This window comes from Dryobates pubescens, chromosome 7 (assembly GCF_014839835.1).
Source record: "Dryobates pubescens isolate bDryPub1 chromosome 7, bDryPub1.pri, whole genome shotgun sequence".
Lineage (NCBI taxonomy): Eukaryota > Metazoa > Chordata > Aves > Piciformes > Picidae > Dryobates > Dryobates pubescens.
Genome location: NC_071618.1, coordinates 15,602,207 through 15,623,425, shown reverse-complemented (window position 1 = coordinate 15,623,425; position 21,219 = coordinate 15,602,207). Strand labels below are relative to the sequence as shown.

The 21,219-nt window shown below is 41.7% G+C and overlaps 1 protein-coding gene across 1 annotated transcript in view; it reads right to left on the bottom strand.

Annotated features, from left to right (window-relative positions):
* Positions 1 to 20,546, bottom strand: part of SLC15A1 (solute carrier family 15 member 1) — a 36,223-nt gene extending 15,677 nt beyond the window's left edge. The window contains exons 1-8 of the mRNA XM_009910348.2: positions 20,503 to 20,546; positions 15,270 to 15,349; positions 15,037 to 15,178; positions 11,879 to 11,998; positions 11,632 to 11,731; positions 11,293 to 11,383; positions 2,001 to 2,084; positions 825 to 907 (exon numbers count right to left, since the gene is read on the bottom strand). Of these exons, the coding sequence (XP_009908650.2) occupies positions 825 to 907; positions 2,001 to 2,084; positions 11,293 to 11,383; positions 11,632 to 11,731; positions 11,879 to 11,998; positions 15,037 to 15,178; positions 15,270 to 15,349; positions 20,503 to 20,546 (744 nt within the window). The remainder of the gene's footprint in view (positions 1 to 824; positions 908 to 2,000; positions 2,085 to 11,292; positions 11,384 to 11,631; positions 11,732 to 11,878; positions 11,999 to 15,036; positions 15,179 to 15,269; positions 15,350 to 20,502) is intronic.
* Positions 20,547 to 21,219: the final 673 nt, after the last annotated feature.

The window sequence follows — 21,219 nt, the reverse complement described above, 5'->3', positions numbered from 1 at the left end:
GTTGGACAGGACCTGCCTTTCATAAACCCGTGCTGACTAGGCCTGATAACCTGCTTGTCTGTGTGTATCATGTGATGGCACTCTGGGTGATCTTGACACTGAATATAGACAAATACAGGCCTGAAGAGCTCCTAAGATTTCCTGCATGGAATAACATGTAAGGCTGAGCTGGACTCTAGGGACAGCATTCCAAGAAACAGCCAAAAATCAACTATAGAGATTTGGTTTTAACAGGAATTAGAAGACAAGGGTCTGAGCTTTAATAAGGTGACAGATCTGCATGAAGAATGCAAATTATTTTTTTTCCCATAAATGAATTTTCAGAAATGAAAAAAAAATCGCCTAATCTCAAAATTGAGACATGCAGTGCTATTCATACAGATTTAGCTCACTTCCTTGCATGCTTGCACTGACATAACTCCTTTAATCTCCCTAACACAGTCAGGATCAATATACTGCTGCATTGTAAAATACATTCTTTAATAAGCAATACATTTTTGCTGATAAGATATACTAGTACCTCTGCTCTTGACTCAGGCCTTGACTCTTACAGGGCTGCATACAGGTGCACCAATGTGGAGGCTGGGATAAGACTTTACCTGGCACTGACTACTTGCTTTGTTTTCTTTGTGCATAAGTTTACTTTTACCCTACATAAATAAAAAGGCAGGCTAGAGGGGTCAGTAAGAAGCCTTCTGTAAGGAAAAGAAGTCAAAAACTTCAGAAGCTTTTTCCATGTTATGACAGATTTCTGATTTTGGCAAATTTACTGAACAGATTTTAAAATAGCATTTAGGGTATATGGGAATAAAGACAATACTTACTCCAATGCATTTGGAAACTTGAATCATTATATTTCCTTGAGGTTTAGATTTCTTGTACATTCCACTTCCAGCTATGAACACAACTACAATATACAAACAGAAATCAGTAACAACTCAGGACTAATTGAAAACGGTGACAAATAATTTGGTATGGAAACTAACAGTGGAATAGTTAGATTGTGGGGGAATAAGCCTCCTAAGGAGCAACAAAATTGCCTACTGGCATATTAGTGCATGGGGTGGGGGGGGGATAAAAAGAGGAAAAAAATCAAATTCAGGCCAGCAGATTTCTTGTATTTAAGACAAAGGGCTAAATCTGTAAATTCATAGGTAAGTCCTCAGCAGGATGTTAGCTTAATTGAGGGATGGTAAAAACAAAAGCCACTTAGGACTTCAGCTCCAGCCTTGCTGTACCAGATTGAAACAGCTTTATAAGCTCCTTTGCAGGACTCCAGGACACTGCAGATCATGCTACACAGAGACACGTGAAGCTCTGCCTGAAACGTAGGTCCTCAGCTCCCATTCCCAGGCCTCACCCTCCTACCTGCTCATCAGGACACAGGCAGACCCCCACAGCTGCTGTCCACCCTGTATTTGGTACACAGGCAAGATAGGATGGATAGTAGCTGAAGGCCCACTCTAGGTGGGCTCCTGCTCAGGACCAGAAACACAAGGGGCACTGTGGTATATACTGACACCCTCCAGTTTCTTGGTCTGTGTTGCAGCAGAAAGACTTGGAGCAACCCATGGCGCAGCCAGTAAAAATGCAGGTGTTTGAAAAATACTGACCCACCAATATGTCTTTCCTGCAGTGTAGGAACTGTATGCTCTCCTGGACTACAAATAGTCTCCAAACCCCCCATTTTCACAGAGTCATCACTACCTCCAAGAGACTTTATTTATACACCCCAATAGTTCAAGAAATACAGACAGTAAATTATATAATATGCAGAACCCAATGATATTTTTGCCTCTCCCCAGTCTCAGCCTGTCCTGTGTATCAGTCTCTTCTGTGAAAGAGTGATACACCCCCTCAAAGAAAGAAGTTTAAGTCAAAAACTGCTGGAACAATCGGGCATTCTTTGGTTATTGCTATCACTTTCTTGATATTGTAAGATCATTATAATCTAATTACATCTAAAACTGAAGCAACAAGATGGAAACAGTTCCACTTACTCAAGGAGACAGCCATGAGGGCAGCAGGAACTCCAAAAGCTAGTGGGTAACATTGCTGTTTGCTGTGAATGCCACACTGTTCAGCTGAAATACAAAGTAATGTTAGACAGAAGTCCCAGTCAGGGCTGCCTGGACTTTCACATAGGGTTTCTGTTCTTTACACTCATTGTTAACTCGGAGAGAAAAACAAACAAACAAATAAACAAACAACAACAACAACCTTCTCCTCTGCAATTATTGACAGAGTAGATGATCAGTATCCAGCTTATTTTTCATTATCGAAAAAGGAAACTGTGTCACAAAAATAAGTAAGTTATTAAAATCAGATTGGTTGAGGTTGGAAGAGACCTCTGAGGGTCATCCAGTCCAAACTCCCTGCTCAAGCAGTGCCACCACCATGTTGCCCAGGACCATGTCCAACATGACTTTTGAATATCTCAAAGGACAGGGGCTCCACAACCATGTCAGGCAACCTGTGCCACTGCTCAGTCACCTTCACAGTAGCAAGGTGTTTCCTGATTTTCAGGTGGAACCTTCCATGTTTCATCACCTCTGGTCATCACTGAGAGGAGCTTGTCTCTGTCCTCTTTACAGCAGGTATTTGTGTCCTCTGATGAGGTTCCCTGAGCCTTCTCTTCTCCAGGCTGAATAATCCCAGCTCTCTCAGCCTTTCTTTACAGAAAATTTGCACTTAGTTTAACACAGAAGTGAAGAATCCTACTAGAATGGTCAGATGCATGTTCTTGGTGGGAAAGGAAATAGATTACAAAGTTTTGGGAAAAGTTCATAAACAAAAAAAATAAGTGTGGTGGGTTGAAGTTTCCCCTGGCGTTAACTCAGCCAGAAGCAAATGAAAGCTGTATTTACAAGCAAAAACTACACCCCACAATGGAATGCAATGACTATGTACAAAACATGCAGTATTTACAATATCATACAGATATTTACAATTAGCAAATAACACAGAAACCTCCCTGCTCCGGAACACCAGGTAAGCTGCTCCACTGTCCCCCCTCCCCCCACCCCACCTTGTACCAGAGGAAAAGAGGAATTGAGAGAAAGGAGTGTTAGTTCTTATCTGAAAGTCAGCCAGAAGAATCATTATCTCCCAGGCAAAGCAGAACAACCAAGAAGAGAAAAGGAATGGGAATGGAAGCTAAATGTAAAGATTGTTATGATACAGTTTCTTTTACCCAAGACTTCCATTCAATGAATTTGTTTAGAATAACCTTTGTTTTCCTTTTTACACCCAATAGTGATTTATTTATGTTTTTCTACTTTTCTGCTCAAAATCTGCAGCTACATTTTAAAGGCATAGCCTAAAATTGCCACAATACACCCCTTCTAAACAATTTAATTGACTGTTAATAATATCCATCTAATCTAAACCAATATCTACAATAATGAATAAACAAAGTTTATAGTCCATTCTGGCTGTCCTCAGACATAGAGGATTCAGAAGTCCAAAAACCAGGAAACAAGAAAATAGAAAAACCAGTTCATCTCTCTGCAGACAAGGTGAAGAAATGAAACAGAGACTCTCAGGTGACTTAGGGCTCCCAGGGTTCTTAGCATTCATGCACCATAAATTCCTCATGGATTTTTCCTTTGGGTGTGATGTTGTATCTGTACAACACTCTGAATTCAAACTCTCTCAGCTAAAGTTAGATTCCTTTGTGGAATACACTGAATTTCACTATTCTCTTGCACTACCCAGCACGTGTGACCAGGACCTTCAGCAGAAGCCACCCCTCTGACAGGTTTAGCCTCACCTGAGGGAGAAAATACCCAAATAGTTTTTCCCAACAGATTCTTTTCTCTAACAACAGGAATTCTATCACCTTCTACCTTTTGTAGCAAATGTGAGTGTGCAGGTCCAGCTTGATTTACTGAATCTCTACTATTTACCAGCCAGGTTGTTTGTGTTAGATGTTTCTCCCAGTTTTTCAAAGATCCACCTCCCATGGCTTTGAGAGTGGTCTTCAGCAAACTGTTGCAGCGTTCAGTCTTCCCTGCAGCTGGTGCATAGTAAGGAGTATGGAAAATCCACTCAATGCCGTGCTCTTTGGCCCAGTTTTTCACAAGATTGTCTTTGAAATGAGTTCCATTGTCTGACTCAATCCTCTCTGGAGTCCCGTGTCTCCACAGGATTTGTCTTTCCAGAACAAGAGTGGTGCTGGGTGCAGTTGCATGTGGAACTGGGTAAGTTTCCAACCATCCAGTGTTTGTCTCTACCATAGTAAGCACATATTGCTTACCAGAATGAAAATGAGGTACAGTGATATAGTCAATCTGCCAGGCCTCACCCTACTTGTACTTGGACCATCTGTCACCATACCACAAGGGCTTAATTCGCTTTGCCTGCTTAATAGCAGCACAAAAGTCACAGTCATGGATGACTTGTGTGATAGCATCCATGGAAATGTCTATGGATCTGTCACGAGCCCACGGGTAGGTTGTATCTCTGCATCTCAGTGTTTCCAGTCAAGATCAAAATCAGAGTTTGTGTCTACTTGAGAAACTCTTGCAGCTAGATCTGCCTGATGGTTGTGTTGCTGTTCCTCAGTAGCTTTGCTCTTAGGAATGTGAGCATCAATGTGTCTCACCTTCACTGGAATTCTCTCAATTTGATCAGCAATGTCCTGCCACAGGTCAGTTGTCCAAATAGGCTTTCCTTTCTTCTGCCAACCATTCTTCTTCCAGTCCTTTAGCCAACCCCACAGAGCATTGGCTACCATCCATGAGCTGGTGTAGAGATAAAGCTTTGGCCACCTCTCACATTCAGCTACATTGAGAGCTAGCTGGACAGCTTTTACCTCTGCAAACTGACTGGATTCTCCTTCTCCATTCTTCGCCTCTGCAACTCAGTGTGTTGGACTCCACACGGCAGACTTCCACCTTCGCTTGTTCCCGACAAAACAACAGGAACCTTCTGTGAACAAAACATGTTTCTTTTCATCATCAGAAAGGTCATTGTAAGGAGGAGCTTCCTCAGCATGAGTTACTCTCTTCTCTGGAGGTTTAGTACAGCTAGTGTCTTCAGGCCAGCTTGTGATCACCTCCACCAGACCAGGTGTCTCAAGATTTCCCATTCGAGCTCTTTGTGTTATCAGAGCCATCCACTTGGACCATGTGGCATCTGTGGCATGATGTGATGTAGAACCTCTACATTTGAACATCCAGTTCAAAACTGGCAATCTAGGGGCCAGAAGAAGTTGTGACTCAGTTCCAATTACTTTAGAAGCAGCTTTTACTCCTTCATAGGCAGCTAGAATCTCTTTCTCTGTTGGAGTATAATTTGCCTCTGTAGCCTTGACTCCAGAAATGAAGACAACATCCAAGCGTCTCACCTGGAGATCTCTGCCAAAAGCACAAGGTTGGACCTTTGTCACTTGCAGCCATGGACAAAATGTTCTTTATGTCTGGACCAGTTTGGACAGGTCCCAGAACCTTTGATTGAACATTTATCTGGTCAAAGGCTGCTTGTTGTTCAGGTCCCCAGTGGAAACTGTTTCTCTTCTGAGTCACATCGTACAGAGGTTTCACAATCTGACTGTATCCAGGAATGTGCAGTCTCCAAAATCCCACTGTACCCAAGAAACGTAGAGTTTCTTGCTTGTTCATGGGATTTGCCATGGTAGAGACTATTTACCACATCCACTGGAATGTGTTGGCATCCATCCTGCCACTGCACTCCCAGAAACTGGATCTCTCTGGCAGGTCCTTTCACCTTGTCTCACTTGATGGCAAAACCTGCATTCAGGAGGATGTCAATGACTTTGTTAGTTTTCTAGAAGACTTACTCAGCAGTTTTACCCCAGACGATGATAGCATCGATGAACTGGATGTGTTCTGGAGCACCACCTTCCTCCAGAGCATCATGGATCACTGCATGACTGCCTTGAGGCTGGGTTCACAGCCCAAGCATCTACCTGTTAAAAGTATATTAGACTCCTCTCCAGGTGAAAGCAAACTGAGGCCTGCATTCATTTGCTATGGGAATAGAGAGGAAATCGTTAGCAATGTCTATGGTAGCATACCACTTGGCTTCTTTGGATTCATGTCTGGTACTGTTGCACTCATATGTGGATTTACTTCATTCAGGGCATGGAAGTCAACTGTCAGATGCCAGTCTCCATTCGGCTTTCGCACAGGCCACACTGGACTGTTGAAAGGTGAATGAGTTTTGCTGATGACTTTCTGACTCTCCAACTGACGAATCAGATTCTGAATGGGCATCAAAGAGCCACCATTGGTTCTGTATTGTCTGTGATGCACAGTCTGAGAAACAACCGTCAACCTTATGTCCTCTATCTCATGTTGTCCCACCACTGCTGATTCATCAGAACGCTCAGGTCTAATAGACAGTTTCAATTTTCCTCCATCAGTTTCTACAGATGCTACTCCAAAAGCCCATTTGTAACCCTTAGGGTCTTTGAAATGCCCTTCTCTCAGAAAATCAATTCCCAGAATACAAGGTGCATAGATCCTGTCACAGCAGTGTGCTTCTTCCACTGTTTACCAGTTAAACTTATGTTGAATTGTATCTTAGTCAACTCTCGAGATCCATCAGCAACTCCCAGAATAGTTATAGGCTCTGATCCCTGATAATTTGATGGTATTAAGGTGCACTGAGCTCTTATGTCAACCAAGGCCCTGTACTTCTCAAATTGTGAAGTGCCAGGCCACTGGATGAACACATCCCAATAGATTCTGTTATCTCCATTATCCCTCTCCTCCCCCTGGTGGGAGGCAGGGCACCCCTAATTATGTGCAATACATCCACATGTGCAGTTAGCACAGCATCTGGTGTCAGAGGTAGAATCACTGTTGGAGCTATTTTGGGAAACTGAGGAAGTAACAGTCACCCTTCTGGTGTTGTTACTCAGGCTCTGCCACTCTGCAGTTCCCTAAATCTCCTGAAAAGATCAGAAGTTGGTTAACCATCTCATCTGTTTATGTTCTCACCAAACTGATCACGCAGAGTTACACAAATACTCCCATGTGATTGCCTCTGTTGTCTGTTTTGGAATGGCCTCCTTGGAGGATGTCTATTTCTAACAGCTGAACTTTGTATCCATCTGGAAGAAGAAGAATTGAAATTATCTCCCTTTGCCAATTTGGATATGGAAATTTTACATTCCTCCTTCAGCTCTTTCATGCAATTTTCGTGTTTTCCAGACAGAGTTTCAATGTCTGAAACCAAAGAAACACATATGAGACTATCCTCTAGTTGTCTCATTTGGTCAGCGAAATGGCCAACAGTAGGAGGCGTTCCTCCATAATTTCTTGCCACAGTTCTGCTTGCCAGAGTAGTAGCATAATTAGGAGGAGCAAGTTTGATGAGCTTTTTGGCAAGACCTGTTCCCACAGGAATTTCATCAGGATTCAGAGTACCATGATCACCATACATCACCTTTCTCACAAACTCTCTGAAATGCTGAATTCCCTCATCCATGGTGTTCCAAGGCTTAGCATTCCGTGGAAGGTCATCTCTGGATGGGTACCTCATAAGAGCTGCCAGTAAAAGCCATGTCCACAGAGAAACCTTACCAAGACACCTGCCTAGATGTCTATCTATTCCACTCTTTTGAGAGGGTTCCAAGCTGAGATGCTGACTTGTCTCCTACTATTAAAGCTGGTGCACCTGTATCAAAACACCTGCCAAGCCATGCCAGAGTTGGCTCATTCGCTCCTCTGATGTAATCCTTTCTCACATGCCTGATTTCCTGCCTGGGGGCGTTTGCTGTCTGATAGTCATTGTCTTCATCAGAAGACTCCTCTTGAGGCTGCTGTCCCCATAATTCTACTCTCTTAAGGACCTTTTAAAGTTGAGAAGCACCTCCATTAGCTACTGACCTACCAGAACCTGTATCCTGTCCTGCATCTCCACTATCCAGTGATGGTCTCAGTAATTCAGCTACAACTTTAAGGCAAACTTTGTCTCCATTCTTAGTAGGATCCTTTTAAACAGCAGAATGCCCCTCACCAGCAGAGGGATACTGCTGTTCCCCTGCCTCTGCTCCCGTATCTGCCTTGCACCTGACCCTTTTATCCAAAGCTGCAATTCATCTAACTGAGGCTGCATTTGAATTTACAGCAGGCTTAGCAGAAGCAGTGGGAGTCTGCAAGGAAGCAGCATCGGCAGGCAGGTTTTGAGACCCAGCAGCTGTTGCAGAGGTCATTTCTGGTACTGCTGCTGCAGGAGGAAACGATTTATCCTCTCTAACGGGTGCTAGTGAGGCTGTGGCCACCATCATAGGTGCTGGTGCTGCCATTGTGGGCTGCATCTGCCCCCCTGCCACTGGCTGAACACCAGAACTGCTGGTGATCTCATTGAGAGCTGCCTTACCAATGACTCCTCCCTCCCTATTCCCAGCTGTTTGTCCTGCCTCTGTCCCTTCTTCCTCACTAGAAATCTCTGGGTTCGAGTCAGAGCTACTTCTCCTATGCCTATGCCTACTATGTCTAAATATAGAACACCTACTTGCTGCACATCTCTCCCTGAGCAAAGCCATTAACAAGAACACATTATTACTGACAACAGAATCACACATAGCAAATAAATCACTTCAGCATCCCAGCTGCTCACATAGCTCTCACTTACAGGAATGCTGAATTCATACTTCTGCTGGCAGGGTAGTGGTCACATTACCATATTTTTTTAAGCCAAAGAAACCCTAAGCAGTGACCATACAACATTTGCAGCTTGTACTTAAACCACAGGAACAGTTTATATGCCAAATACCTTCCCATCTTATCAAACATCATCCCGATGCACCATCTCTACAAAATTACTGTTAGAACACAGTATATCAAATGCTACAGAACCCAAACCAGCTTCATTTTGCTTCCTTGATCTGAGCAGGAATCAATCAAGCAATCACCCCACGTTGAATAGGTGCCAATTTTTATATTTTTTTTTAAGGTAGTGGGTTGAAGTTTCCCCCAGCATTAACTCAGCCAGAATAACTCATTTAGAAGCAAATGAAAGCTGCATTTACAAGCAAAAGCTACACTCTACAATGGAATGCAATGAATATGTACAAAATATATGGTATTTACAATATTATATGGATATTTACAATTAGCAAATAACACAGAAACTCCCCTGCTCCAGAAGACCAGGTAAGCTGCTTCACTGGCTGCACACACACCACCCCCCACCAAGCCCCTCCCTCCCCCTTGTACCAGAAGAAAAGAGGAATTGAGAGAAGAGAGTGTTAGTGCTTATCTGAAGATCAGCCAGAAGCGTTATCTCCCAGGTGAAGCAGAGCAGCCAAGAAGAGAAAAGAAACGGAATGGGAATGGAAGCGAAATGTGAAGATTGTTATGATACAGCTTCTTTTACCCAAGACTTCCATCCAATGGATTTGTTTAGAATAATCTTTGTTCTCCTTTTTACACCCAATAGTGATTTATGTTTTTTTCTACTTTTCTGCTCAAAATCTGCAGCTAAGTTTTAAAGGCATGCCTTAAAACTGCCACAATAATAATGTAAGTGTAGCTTGTTGAAAGTCTCAAATACCACCTCCCGCTGCCCACCCTAGTAGCAGTGGTTGATGATTTGACTTTATAAACTTCGTGCATACTTTCTGAAACAACACTCAGTGTGGACACAGCTAGCAACAAGGAAATGTAAAAGATTAAATAAAATCACCTTTTATGCCATACTTCTAACAAAATAATTACAGAGTTTGATTTGAGAAGATGGTTTGCTTGCAGCCAATTAATGTCTTGCTTTACTTGTATTAGCCTTCTGATTAAACTTGTGCAGGCCATAATGGTATCACCTTCATCACCTGATTTTGTCTGTTTTTCCAAGGTAGTTTTTACCCTGTGTCAGCATAGACATAACTTGCATGTTCTGTCTCATGTATATCATCTATGATTTTGAGAAAGGTTAGAATTTGCATGATGCAAACAAATACTCTACAGTACTTCAGGGTTATACCAGAACTCATACACTGTTTTCTTCCTTTTGAAGAAAAACAAACTCCACAAAACCCCAAACAAACTGACCAAGAGAAAACAACAACAAAAAAACCGCAACAACAAAACACCACCAAGACCAACCCCAAACAAACAAAAAACCCCCAACACAACCACAAAACACCCAGCCTTCCTCAAACTCCTGCCAAGAACATCCACACAGCATCATGTGTGTAAGCTGTAAGCTTGCCATGAAAATCCACACCCATATAGATTGTTTTCTTTTTGTTTAGGATTATGCATCATAAGCAGAGGAAAAAAGTAATATTCTCCTTTAAAGACATGAAAAACATGATTCACTTTGTCACATGGATAAAAATGTTTTCCATGTGCATAGATGCTTCTGTAGTTTGCTTGGGCACACTTTAGAATAGTTTTCACTTCACATACAGAGGGCTGGCTCCCCTTTTTGTCTTTCCAGCAGACAGTATAACTCTTTCTTGTTGCTGATTTTAAACACAACAGGTGCCACACTGTACCTCTAAAGAATTACCGCATACATTAGGCATACAAGATGCCAGCTTCAGCATGTCTCTTCAGATCTAGCAATTCTGACTCTAATGACAATTCAGATCTCACACTGGCTTGTTTTTGACAGTACCTGACCTATAAGAAGTTGGATGACAGGATTTCTGAGGTAACTCCACACTTGGCTCTGTACTCAGCTCCGGTGAGGCCACACCCCAAGTACTGTGTCTCGTTTTGGGCACCTCAGTACAGGAGAGATTTGGAGATGCTGGAGCAAGTGCAGAGGAGGGCAACAAAGCTTGTGAAGGGCCTGAAGAACAAATCTTATGAAGAGCAGCTGAAGGAGCTGTGGCTGTTTGAAAAAGAGAAGGCTGATGGGAGACCTCATCACTGTATACAACTACCTGGAAGGACACTGAGGAGAGTCTGGTGCTGGTCACTTCTCACAGGTAACTAGTTATAGAGCAAGAGGGAACAGCCTCAAGCTGTGACTGGGTAGGTTTAGACTAGACATTAGGAAAAAAACTTCACAGAAAGAGTGGTCAGGCATTGGAATGTGCTGCCCAGGGAGGTGGTTGAGTCATCAACCTTGTGTTTGTTTAAAGGTCATTTGGATGTGCTGCTTGGAGATATAGTTTAGGGGTGAACCTTGTAGAGTAGGGTTGTCAGTTGGACTTGGTGATCCTGAGGGTCTTTTCCAACCTGAATGTTTCTGTGATTCCATAATTCCACAAGGTGTCAAAGAAAAGATCATTCATTTAAATCTAACTGGACTGCAATTCACACTCATTCTTTACTATTAACCATTGTATAAACAAATGTGTGGCCTTACCTCTGAGAATTGGAGTGATTATAGTAGATATGAGACTTCCAGCATTAATGGACAAATAAAAGACAGAGAAGAAACTAGATCTTTGTTTTTCCTACAGCAAAAATAAAAAGGTGTTTAGAAAAGCTTAGCCAGAACCACACTGATCAGCCTAGACTGAACAATCAGCTTTCTTATTGCACAACTTAAGATGAATAGTTAAATAGTTATCTAGCTCCTCATTTAACTACTCAGGAAATGCTGCAGCAATGCACATCTAAATGTGTGTATTATTAGAGTATTATAGTAGTCAAATGTAAGTAAGAGTATCTTTATGACTGAAAGTTGGAAAGACATCATTACCTGATCATCATCAAACTGATCTCCACCAAATGCTGACACACAAGGTTTGATCCCACCAGTACCAAGTGCAATGAGGATCAAGCCAGTCATGGCTAGAGCACTGTAACAAAGTAGAAAAGGCAGAGAAAAGAAAAAAATTCAAGTAGCAAAAATTTAAGGTGTAAATTGTCCCACCCTTTTCCAGGTTGGGAAAAACCTCCCACATGGTTGTCCCAACGTGGAAAAAAAAATGTACAAAACAACTCACATGTGCAACTGCATATTATCAGGAGAGCCATCCCGATTTGTATCCGTTAGCTCACTTATGGAGCTTACAGACACAACTGCCTGCCCAATTGTATACACAAAGGACAAGGAGATAATAGTCCTGTTAAAGAAAGGAGATAAACTATGTTAACATAATTGCACACACACACACGCAAAGATAATGCAGAGTTTTACTCATTTCCAAGATGCTCAGTGTGGTAGTTTCAAGCTATGCCTTGAAAATTTTCCACAGATCTTGAACAGAAAGTACTAGGATATAAATAAATCACTATTGGATGTGAAAAGAAAAATAGTAAGTTCCAACCAATCCCATTAGATAGATAATAGACTTAAAACTTAGGTGTATAAACTAACTCTCTTTTTGCTTCCTTGCTCTGGCTGGTGCTTCTGCTGGCTCTTTGCTGACCTCAGGTGCATTGCTTTGTTTTGGCTAAGTCTAACCAAAAATTCTCTGCTTTCCCTTGTCCCTTTGTGTCCAGGGGGGTAGACGTAAGGGAGCAGGGAAGGGGAAGCTATTAGCTCCCCTGGTTTTTGTCCAGGGGGGATCTTGTGCTGTTTATCAATTGTAAGTACCTCTAAATACTGTATATTTTGTACATATTCACTGCATTTCATTGTAGATTGTAGCTTTTCTTGTAAATACAGCTTCATTTGGTTTCAGCTGACCTGGTCTGGCAATTTAATGTTGGGAATTTTCAACCCCCCCACACTTAGTAAAGAAATATAATTAGCAGATATGGCAAGTTTTAGACACAACTTAGCTACTATTAAAAATACCTCTGCATAGCTCCATCACAGTCTTCCTACTCCATTTGTATTTATTGTTACTATTATTACTTTAGTTATCATTTTGCAATTACTCAAGGCAAGATGACAAATGGATTATGTAAATACCCCCAAGTCACAGCTAATACCACTAAAGGTATTATTTAAATACCTTTATACCTTAAATACCTTATACCTTAAATACTAAAGGTATTATTTAAATACCTTTAGTGGTTGCCTTTTTAATAATCAATTAAAGAATGCCATTATCATATTTCATATGAAGTATTAAACACTGAAGTAGCAATTTACACTGATTAATATTGCTTAAGCATTTATGGGGTTTTGGTGGTTGTTTTGGTTTTGCTTTTTGTTGGTTGTGTGTGGGGGTTGTTTTTTGTTGGTTTTTTTTTTTTTTTCTTAGCTGCAAGAAGTGAAAAAAATTAAGATCTACTTTAACATGGAAACTCCCCCAAATACTGCTGTCATCAAAAACTCTGTTGCCCTAATCTCTCTCCCAGAAAGCTTGGAGCACCCTGATACGTGAGGGACAGAGGAAGAATCACTCACACAAATCACCAAGTTTCTCACTTTAGGAGGTTTGTACAACTCAAAAATGTTCTTTCTTGTAGCAGAGTGAAAATCTACATAAAACGGAGCAAGGACAAATCTGCTATGCTGTTTAGAGGTATTTAGTAGGTAAAGTGGATGATTGTGGGGTTTTTTTTGTTGTTCTTTTGGTGGTTTTTTTTTTTAATAGTACTTTGATATTAGCTACTTAGTTTCCTTAGCAGTTTGGGAGAAGATTCCATTTGAAGTTCAGCATGAGCTGATCAGGAGAGAAGCTTCTAATTTTTATTTGTGATAGTCATAAGCATACTGTGAAGACAACACTTACATAACTGGCACTGCATAGGTGGTACCCAACTAAAAAAAATAAAAATCACTCTGAATTCTGTACTATTTTCCCTAAGAATTCACACCTAACAACATGTAAGCAGGTCCCAGCATGTCTTGAGGAACATTGCCCAAGCTACAGACTGGAAGACCCGAGTCTTTCCTATAGGAGTGCTTAAGTAATCTCCTCTTCCTCTTGTCAAAGTTGTTTGTGGGTTGTGGGGTTTTTGGTGTGAGGTTTTTTGTTTGTTTGAATGAATATTTAAGCCTTCCTTATGGTGGTTTCCTGTTGTTTAGGGCATCTATACACTAAACCCATGCTTTTTCCCAAAGCAGTTTTTTAACTTTGTTAAATTGGACATTCCAGTTTTAAGCCCTGAGCCATTCTACCAAGCTCCTGTTCAGGGTCTGGTGGCCAGGAGCTTGCAGCTCTGGGACTGGTATATACAAGTACCAGAGAAGGGATGCAAAATCTGAAAAGCTGCATCCTGATAAAGAAGTTCAAAGCCAAAACAGTTTTAAGAAATCATGCCATTTAAATAAAGCGATTACATAACATTTTGGATGAAATCTACAAGACATCCAGCTATTTGCAATGAACTCACACTGATCAGACTAGCTCCACAAAACATGCTTGGCAGTCATTGCAGCCGTGGGCTCCCAAAGGCTGTCAGAGGAAGATGATGGTGCTGCCTTCAGCCAAGCAACTGCACAGCTGGCTTCATCTCTCATCTCTGGGAGACCTTTGACAAGACAGCTAGCATTCCTGACTCATATCCCTCCATAAAATCTTTATTGTGCTTGTTTTTCAGGCAAAGTAAACACTATTAGAATCACAACATCAGTAAAGGACAGTGAGATCAGGCTGTTGGAAATAATTTGGGTAGATTTCAAAGCAACTCATTTAGCAGTACTTTCCTGAGCAGCTAGCACACAGGTATAAACCTGTAATTCATCATTTAAAGAAAGAGTTGCAACTCAGTAAAACCTCTCACTGATCTGCCAAATCAACACAAAAACCAATAAATATTTTAGAATACTGTTATCTGGTATTAACTGGGACTTGAAATGTATGTCACTGCTTCACTAGCCACCTGCAACAGGTGAAGAGGCAGTCCAACATTATAACCTCCACTATCTATTTTCACAGCTTGGTGAATATTCTTCATTTAGCTTACATATTGTTCAGATGATAGGAAAAACTTGAAAAGCAAGGTACTGCCCTTAACTGACTAGGAGAACTCTAACATTTGTTAACTTGCAATGTGGTTTCAGGTCTGAACTTGATCAATTAAAACCTCAGGCTTTGGAGAAAAAAATACCCAACAAAACAAAACACACAAACAACCCTGCTGTAGCCAACACCAGCTCTGAAGCCGTTGCTCAGAGCTACTGCTTTAAATGGTGGTTTAAATGACCTCACTGATCTCAGGTGAGCTGTCATGATTTTTGGTTGTTGTCTTATGAAGCACTCACAGAAACTTTCCCAGCCAAGAGTCAGCAATGAGCGCTCCAAGGATCGGCGTCAAGTAGCACAAAGCAACAAATGTGTGGTAGATGGCTGTAGACAAATTGTCATCCCATTGTAGGAAATATGTGAAATACAAAATAAGCACCGCTGTAGGAAGAACAAAACAGTGAGTTACGAAACAGTGTCAGGACTTGGTAACCAATGGTCAGCATGAGGAGACACAGGACATTGGACATACCTTTCATGCCATAGTAGGAGAACCGCTCACAGAACTCATTGATGATGATGAAGAAGATGCTCAGCGGGTAGCCAAAACAGCTTGGCTGGAGGAAAGAGGCAGTGTGAGCTCAGCTGGGCAACACAGACTAACATCACTCACTGTGACCCAGTTCACACAAGCTCAATACAGACTGAGTAGGAGTGGGTGGGCACACAAGAGTTAGGAGGCTGCATGGGGTTCTGTGGAACAACACTGCTTTACCTGAACCTAGAGAAAATTCTTACTTTCCCTCTTGGTCCCCAGTGATCTACAGACTCTATGCCTGCCCTTTGCAAGAGCCCTTTAGCAATGCTGTATTTGACTTTCAAGCATTGTGCTATTCACATCTGAAGTCTTCAGCATCTAACACTTAAAGCAATATTGGTTGATATAAAAAAAAAATAGGCAAGAAACCAACGTTTCTGGGGAAAAAAAAAACACACAAAAAACCAAGCAAATAAAATAAACCAAACAGAAAACTCACCATGCTAAACTCCCACAGCACACCATAGTTAAAAGCCTGAGGCTACTTTTAAATACCTCCAGCTGAGACAATTAAGCATTTTAGCTTTTAAAACAAGTCTCTCAGAAAATCTCCCTATCCTTATAAATAATCTGCTTTATGAAGAAACCTTTATTTCTTCAGACTTGTTAATAGAACTGAATTTACTCCTAACCTAAAATGGCATGGTATGAACTGCCAGATTTACTGCCCCTTCACCTGCTGCAGTAAGCATCTTCACAGTCACCACCATGCTGCTTGTGACATAGCTCTTGACACTGAGACAGTGTGTGGGAAGGGGGTGAGAAAAAAAGGCATAAGTCAGGCACAAATCTAGCACAAATAGTAGCATTGGGAATTTAATTTCTGATCACCTACTTTTCTTAGGGGATGACTAAAATTTCTATTAAAAATACTAGCAGTGCAAATTCAATAATCCTCCATTTTTATGGGTTTAATTCTGCAAAAATCAGATTTTAATAAGCCTCAGAACATCACAGAGGTGAGCCAGTTTTGAAACAGACAAGAATGGCATTCTTTGTCTTCATGTTGTGAAGGTTTAGGAACCTAACCAAGTCAAAAAGAAAAAAAAAAGTTAACTTTGTAGATCAAAGAAGAAACTTTTATGTGGGAACACCTTGCATGAAATGAGTAAAATCTGAAAGCCCGTGTCTCCAGCAAAGCCTCCGGCTGGAGCCTTAATGAATAACAGCGTGAGACCTGTGTGCTACAGTAAGCTTTATGTGAATATTTCAAGATAAATGAAAATGACTGGCAAGAGTATTGCTGGCATCATCTGACTCAGTCACGAGGATGTCCATGCAGCCTGAAGAGTATTGATCTTTGTTATCAGCTGAACCAATTATATAGTGCACATCTCACATATGGTTTGATAAGCAGGCTTCACTGAAGTAATCTCACTTCAGCTGAGGGGAATGCTATGTGGGACTCATTCAGCTTTACAGCAATCAAAATTAGAGGCCTAAACAGAAACTCACCACTCTTGATTCGATACATCCTCCATGGACAGAAAGAGGTGGATGCACATCCATCCCCATATTTAAAAAAAAAAGCACTTGAGAGTGACTGTTTCCCTCAGCTGAAGACAGCAGGAGCTCTAGATGACTAGCATCAGCTTGGACACAGTTTCTGGGGGTCTGGAGTTCATACAGAAGATTGTTACCCAGCCTTACATGCAAATGTTCATGCTCCCAAGGAGACAGAAGGAGAACAACATCATGAAGATTTGGTTGTTAGGTTAGGCCATAACCCACACTACACAATTGGTTTCTGCCTGAATCGTTTGGTATAACCCACCCAGGGAGGAAATTATGTCCCCATCTGAAGCAAAACACATCTGGCCTGCCTACAAGGCCGTGAAAAAAGTGGGGCAGTGAGTTCTGGCCTAGGGACTGGTGGGACCTATCCCCAGCAGAAATTCATAACATCTCACCTTTTTTTTTTTACCTTCTTGAGGTTTTCATAAACATCCCTAGTGTTATGCCATCACATCACCCAACAGTTTAAAAGGGTGCTACATGTTGATCTGGTGAGATACTCTTCCACCGAAGTTGCATTTCTTTAAGCCACTAACATTTACATGTCTGGAAGACATGTCCTGCATTCACAGACCAACAGAGCAGCCACTAACGGGTTTTTACTGGCTGCCACCGAACTGGTGGAAATCTGCATGCAACAGCTGGGGCTCAGCATGAGCAGGGGTATGCAGGAGAAAGCTACAGGGCATTTCCCAAGGTAACTGACCTACTTCTGTTTTTCCAAGATGCTACACATGAAAGAATATGCAGTTATGCCTTGATAATATGACCTATACTGTTCTTGTTTTGCACTATATTAAACCTCTGTTGCATCACACATGCACATGCACACACATTTACTGGAAGATCTCCTCTTGTGATTCTCGTTGACCAGGAAGCACTGGATCCATCACTGAAGAAATAACCTAAAAGTCACCTTTTAGAATGCTTTCTATAACCTCCTCCTGCCAGGGACAGGTCAACACCACCCTGCTGCACAACTTTGACTTTGCCTGCTGAGAAAGCTGTGGGGAAAGCCTATGGAGTAAAACTTTGTCAGATAAGAAAAGCAAAGGTAGAGATAGGGTTGTTGAGACAAGTGTCATTAACAGTTCAAAGATTCAAGAGGAAGAACTAACACTGAAAGGTAAGAGTCCTGAGGGAGAGTCAGCTACACAAAGGACAGGCTGCAGGGACCCTGCTTAGTCAGCAAAGGCTCTTCAGATATTTTGTCTGGGTGGTGAGTGCAGCAGAACTTAGTTGGGATTTAATAAGCTACCAGAGTGCTTTTGTGTGTTGGTCAATAACTAATAATTTCATACTTTATAGAGTGTTAATTGGATTTTTTTCCCCTGTGTGTGCACTGCTGAAGTTACCTAAACAACATAACCTAAAAAGTCAGCATACCAACTTTATAACAGAAAACAATACTCACTGACTTCCTCTTAATCGTTGCAGCTGTGGAGGGAAAATAAACACAAGTTAATGGAAACTACTAACTAATGTTTTTCTTTAAAACCACTGGAAGACATGAGGAAAAAAATAGATCTCAAAATATTACCATTTTGTGTTTCATGATTTAGTTACAGTCAGTAAAATTTCACTTTGTTGCATATTCAATTTGCTAAATGGTGCAAGAAGGTTATTAGAAAGAACTTCAGTTCATAACCCTGTTCGTTTGTTTTCAGGCTATGCATAAACTCGTGTACGTGGAAGAAAAAAAATACAAATCCTAAAAAAGAAGAGAATAAAGCATTCCATCCTACTATGGCTGCTAACCACACACCATTTGATGTGATCTCTCTACCACCCACAGAAGGTAAATCTTATTTTGATTCACTCTCAGGGATGTTACCTTAAAAGCAAGTCAAGAGTAAGGAATAGATTCATGACTATCTGCCAGGGGTGGATGCCAAGTCCTGAAAAGGGACACACTTCCCACAGCTCACACTTAAGGAGGGCTGAATACATAGTCCAATGAGTGATCCATGTTAGCAGGTATTCCCACAACCTGAAGATTAAACTAGGAAGCCTGGGAAGGACAGAAGAGGTCCTACTGAGGTCAGCAAAGGCAGACAGCTGCTTGCAGCCCTGATGTAATTTCCAGCTGCTCACAGTAGGTTTGCTATCCCTGGCAGCCCTCCAAGCGGAGTCCTGCAGGACTGGCTTGGCTCAGTGGACAGACTCGAAGGCTGAACTTGCTCTGCGTCAGATGAAGGCCCTATGCCCCCGTAGCAGATACCAGCATTTCCTATAAAGCCACATGAGCAACTTCATTATCATTAAGATAAGGCAGAGTTCAAGATTTGAACTTTGAAATCCATGTTTGCAAATGAAATGTTTCCGTAACAGATCTCTAAGAAAAATCTGCTCCCCAAGATCACTTGGGCCACAGTCCACAACAGATAAAAATAGCTGGCAGCAATGCTACAGTGTTACTTCGTTGATTATTAAAAGAAATTCCTTCCTTCACTGCCATGGACAACTACCTTCACAACAGAGACAGCAGTATTATGCAGGTAATTCAATAATCTGTTTTCCTGGAAAAACAGGTAACATACAGAAAGTGATAACACACCCAAAGTACATGCAGATATATGAGTCTTTAAAATTAACGGTGATGTCCCTTACTCATCTCAATTGAGCAGATCTACTGAAGGACACCAAGAAATTAACAATAGACTGTCTTCATAACTCCTCGATTACTTCAACTTGTTGGCCTTTCCAGCACAAATGTATCACACTGCCAGTTTTCCATAACACATATAGGGAACAGTTTGAGCAATTCACTGCTGCTAGCCAAGTCCTGAGGAAAAAAATATTAAGGAACTTGTAGTGGGGTTTTGTTTTCCTTACTTTCCAGAGGGTAAAAGTATTGTTTCTACAAGAAATCCTACACAGGTGATTTTGCAGAGGCATTTTTTTCCAGACAAGAGTGACTGGCTTCAGTGTTTACAAGATGCATGTTTCTCAACCATTTTGACTTTACCCTTCCATTCTTTCACAGCAACAGTCAGGAAACTCCCAATGATCTTAAGGCCAACATTTCAACATAGGCACCTAAACTAAGGAACTCCACTGTCAGGCAGCTTCAGGGTTAGACCTACAAAAGCACATAGGGGCCAGCATTTTACATCAATCTCAGTGATAAACCCTGTGTTTACTTCTGGCACATTGGTGTAGTTCCTCTTTTGAGCAGCTCTCAGCACCTCTCACTCTCTTCCCACAAAAAGTGATCTGCAGGACTGCTCATTTTCACCACAAAATACTGAAGAGCTTCTTGTTTTCCGAAATAAATCTCTAAACAGTTATGACTTTGTATTCCCTTAAGATAGTAAACATTTTTAAGCAATGTAAAGACAAAAGCCACTCAGTTCTTGTCTTGAGTGCTGAATCTAAATAGTCATTTATTGGTAGGTCACTGCCTCCTTCCCATGCTTGCAGGCAAGGTGGGAGGCAGGCTTATTGTTCTGACCCCTTCCCCAGCAGCTTCCACCAGTACAGCTCCCTGCAGCCACAGACATGTGGGATGCTGCAGCTCTTGCAGTTCATGGTCCATGTCACAAAATAGGAGCATATTGCCTTGCTCCACACAGTCATCACAGCTATTTTACCAGACTGAAATTCTTCATGTCTGTAGCCAGGCTAAATCTGTGCACAGCCATACTATCACCCAGGTTGTTCTGGCCCCAGTGTGAGCCTACTCTCCTGACTCATGGCACAGCCAAGCCACTGCTGCTTTCAGCAGCTTTACAGTGCCTACACAATAATGCTGCTTCTATCAGGACAAGTGATTCCAGGAGTCCCTGCTTCACACTTTACTGTTCCAAAAAGAGACTGAAACAAAACCCATCAGACCAAACCTGGAATAACAGCAAGCCTCATGTTATGTGAGCAGACCAAGCTGCACCAGGTTTCTTTCTCTTCCCTGAGCCATCACCACTTTCCCAGCTGGCTGCTCAAGCCAGCAAGACCCTGGTGCTCCTCAGGGCAGTAGCACTGCCAAGATCTGCCTGCTCATCGTTACAGTTGCCTGTCCCCAGCACATGGATTTTGCTGTTGAAGACGCAATGGTACTTTGTAATTTTTTGAGTACCTGAGGTTCACCCCTCTACTCCCAAGACATGGTTTCCACAGCTTAGAAACTGTTTGCTTGAAAAGGTACATCAACATGCTCAGACACTGCAGGGCCAAGGGTCCAGCAAAGTGCTACGGAGAGCTACATCACCAAAAAGCATCATTTGTGCCTTTAATACTCTATGTTCCAGTTCAGATGGGAAAAAAAATCTTCAGGTTCAACTAGCTAATGAACTCTGCCCTAATCTGAATCTTCTACTGTGTTTCTATGTATTTAAAACACTGATTATGTCAACCCAAGGTAAACTCACTT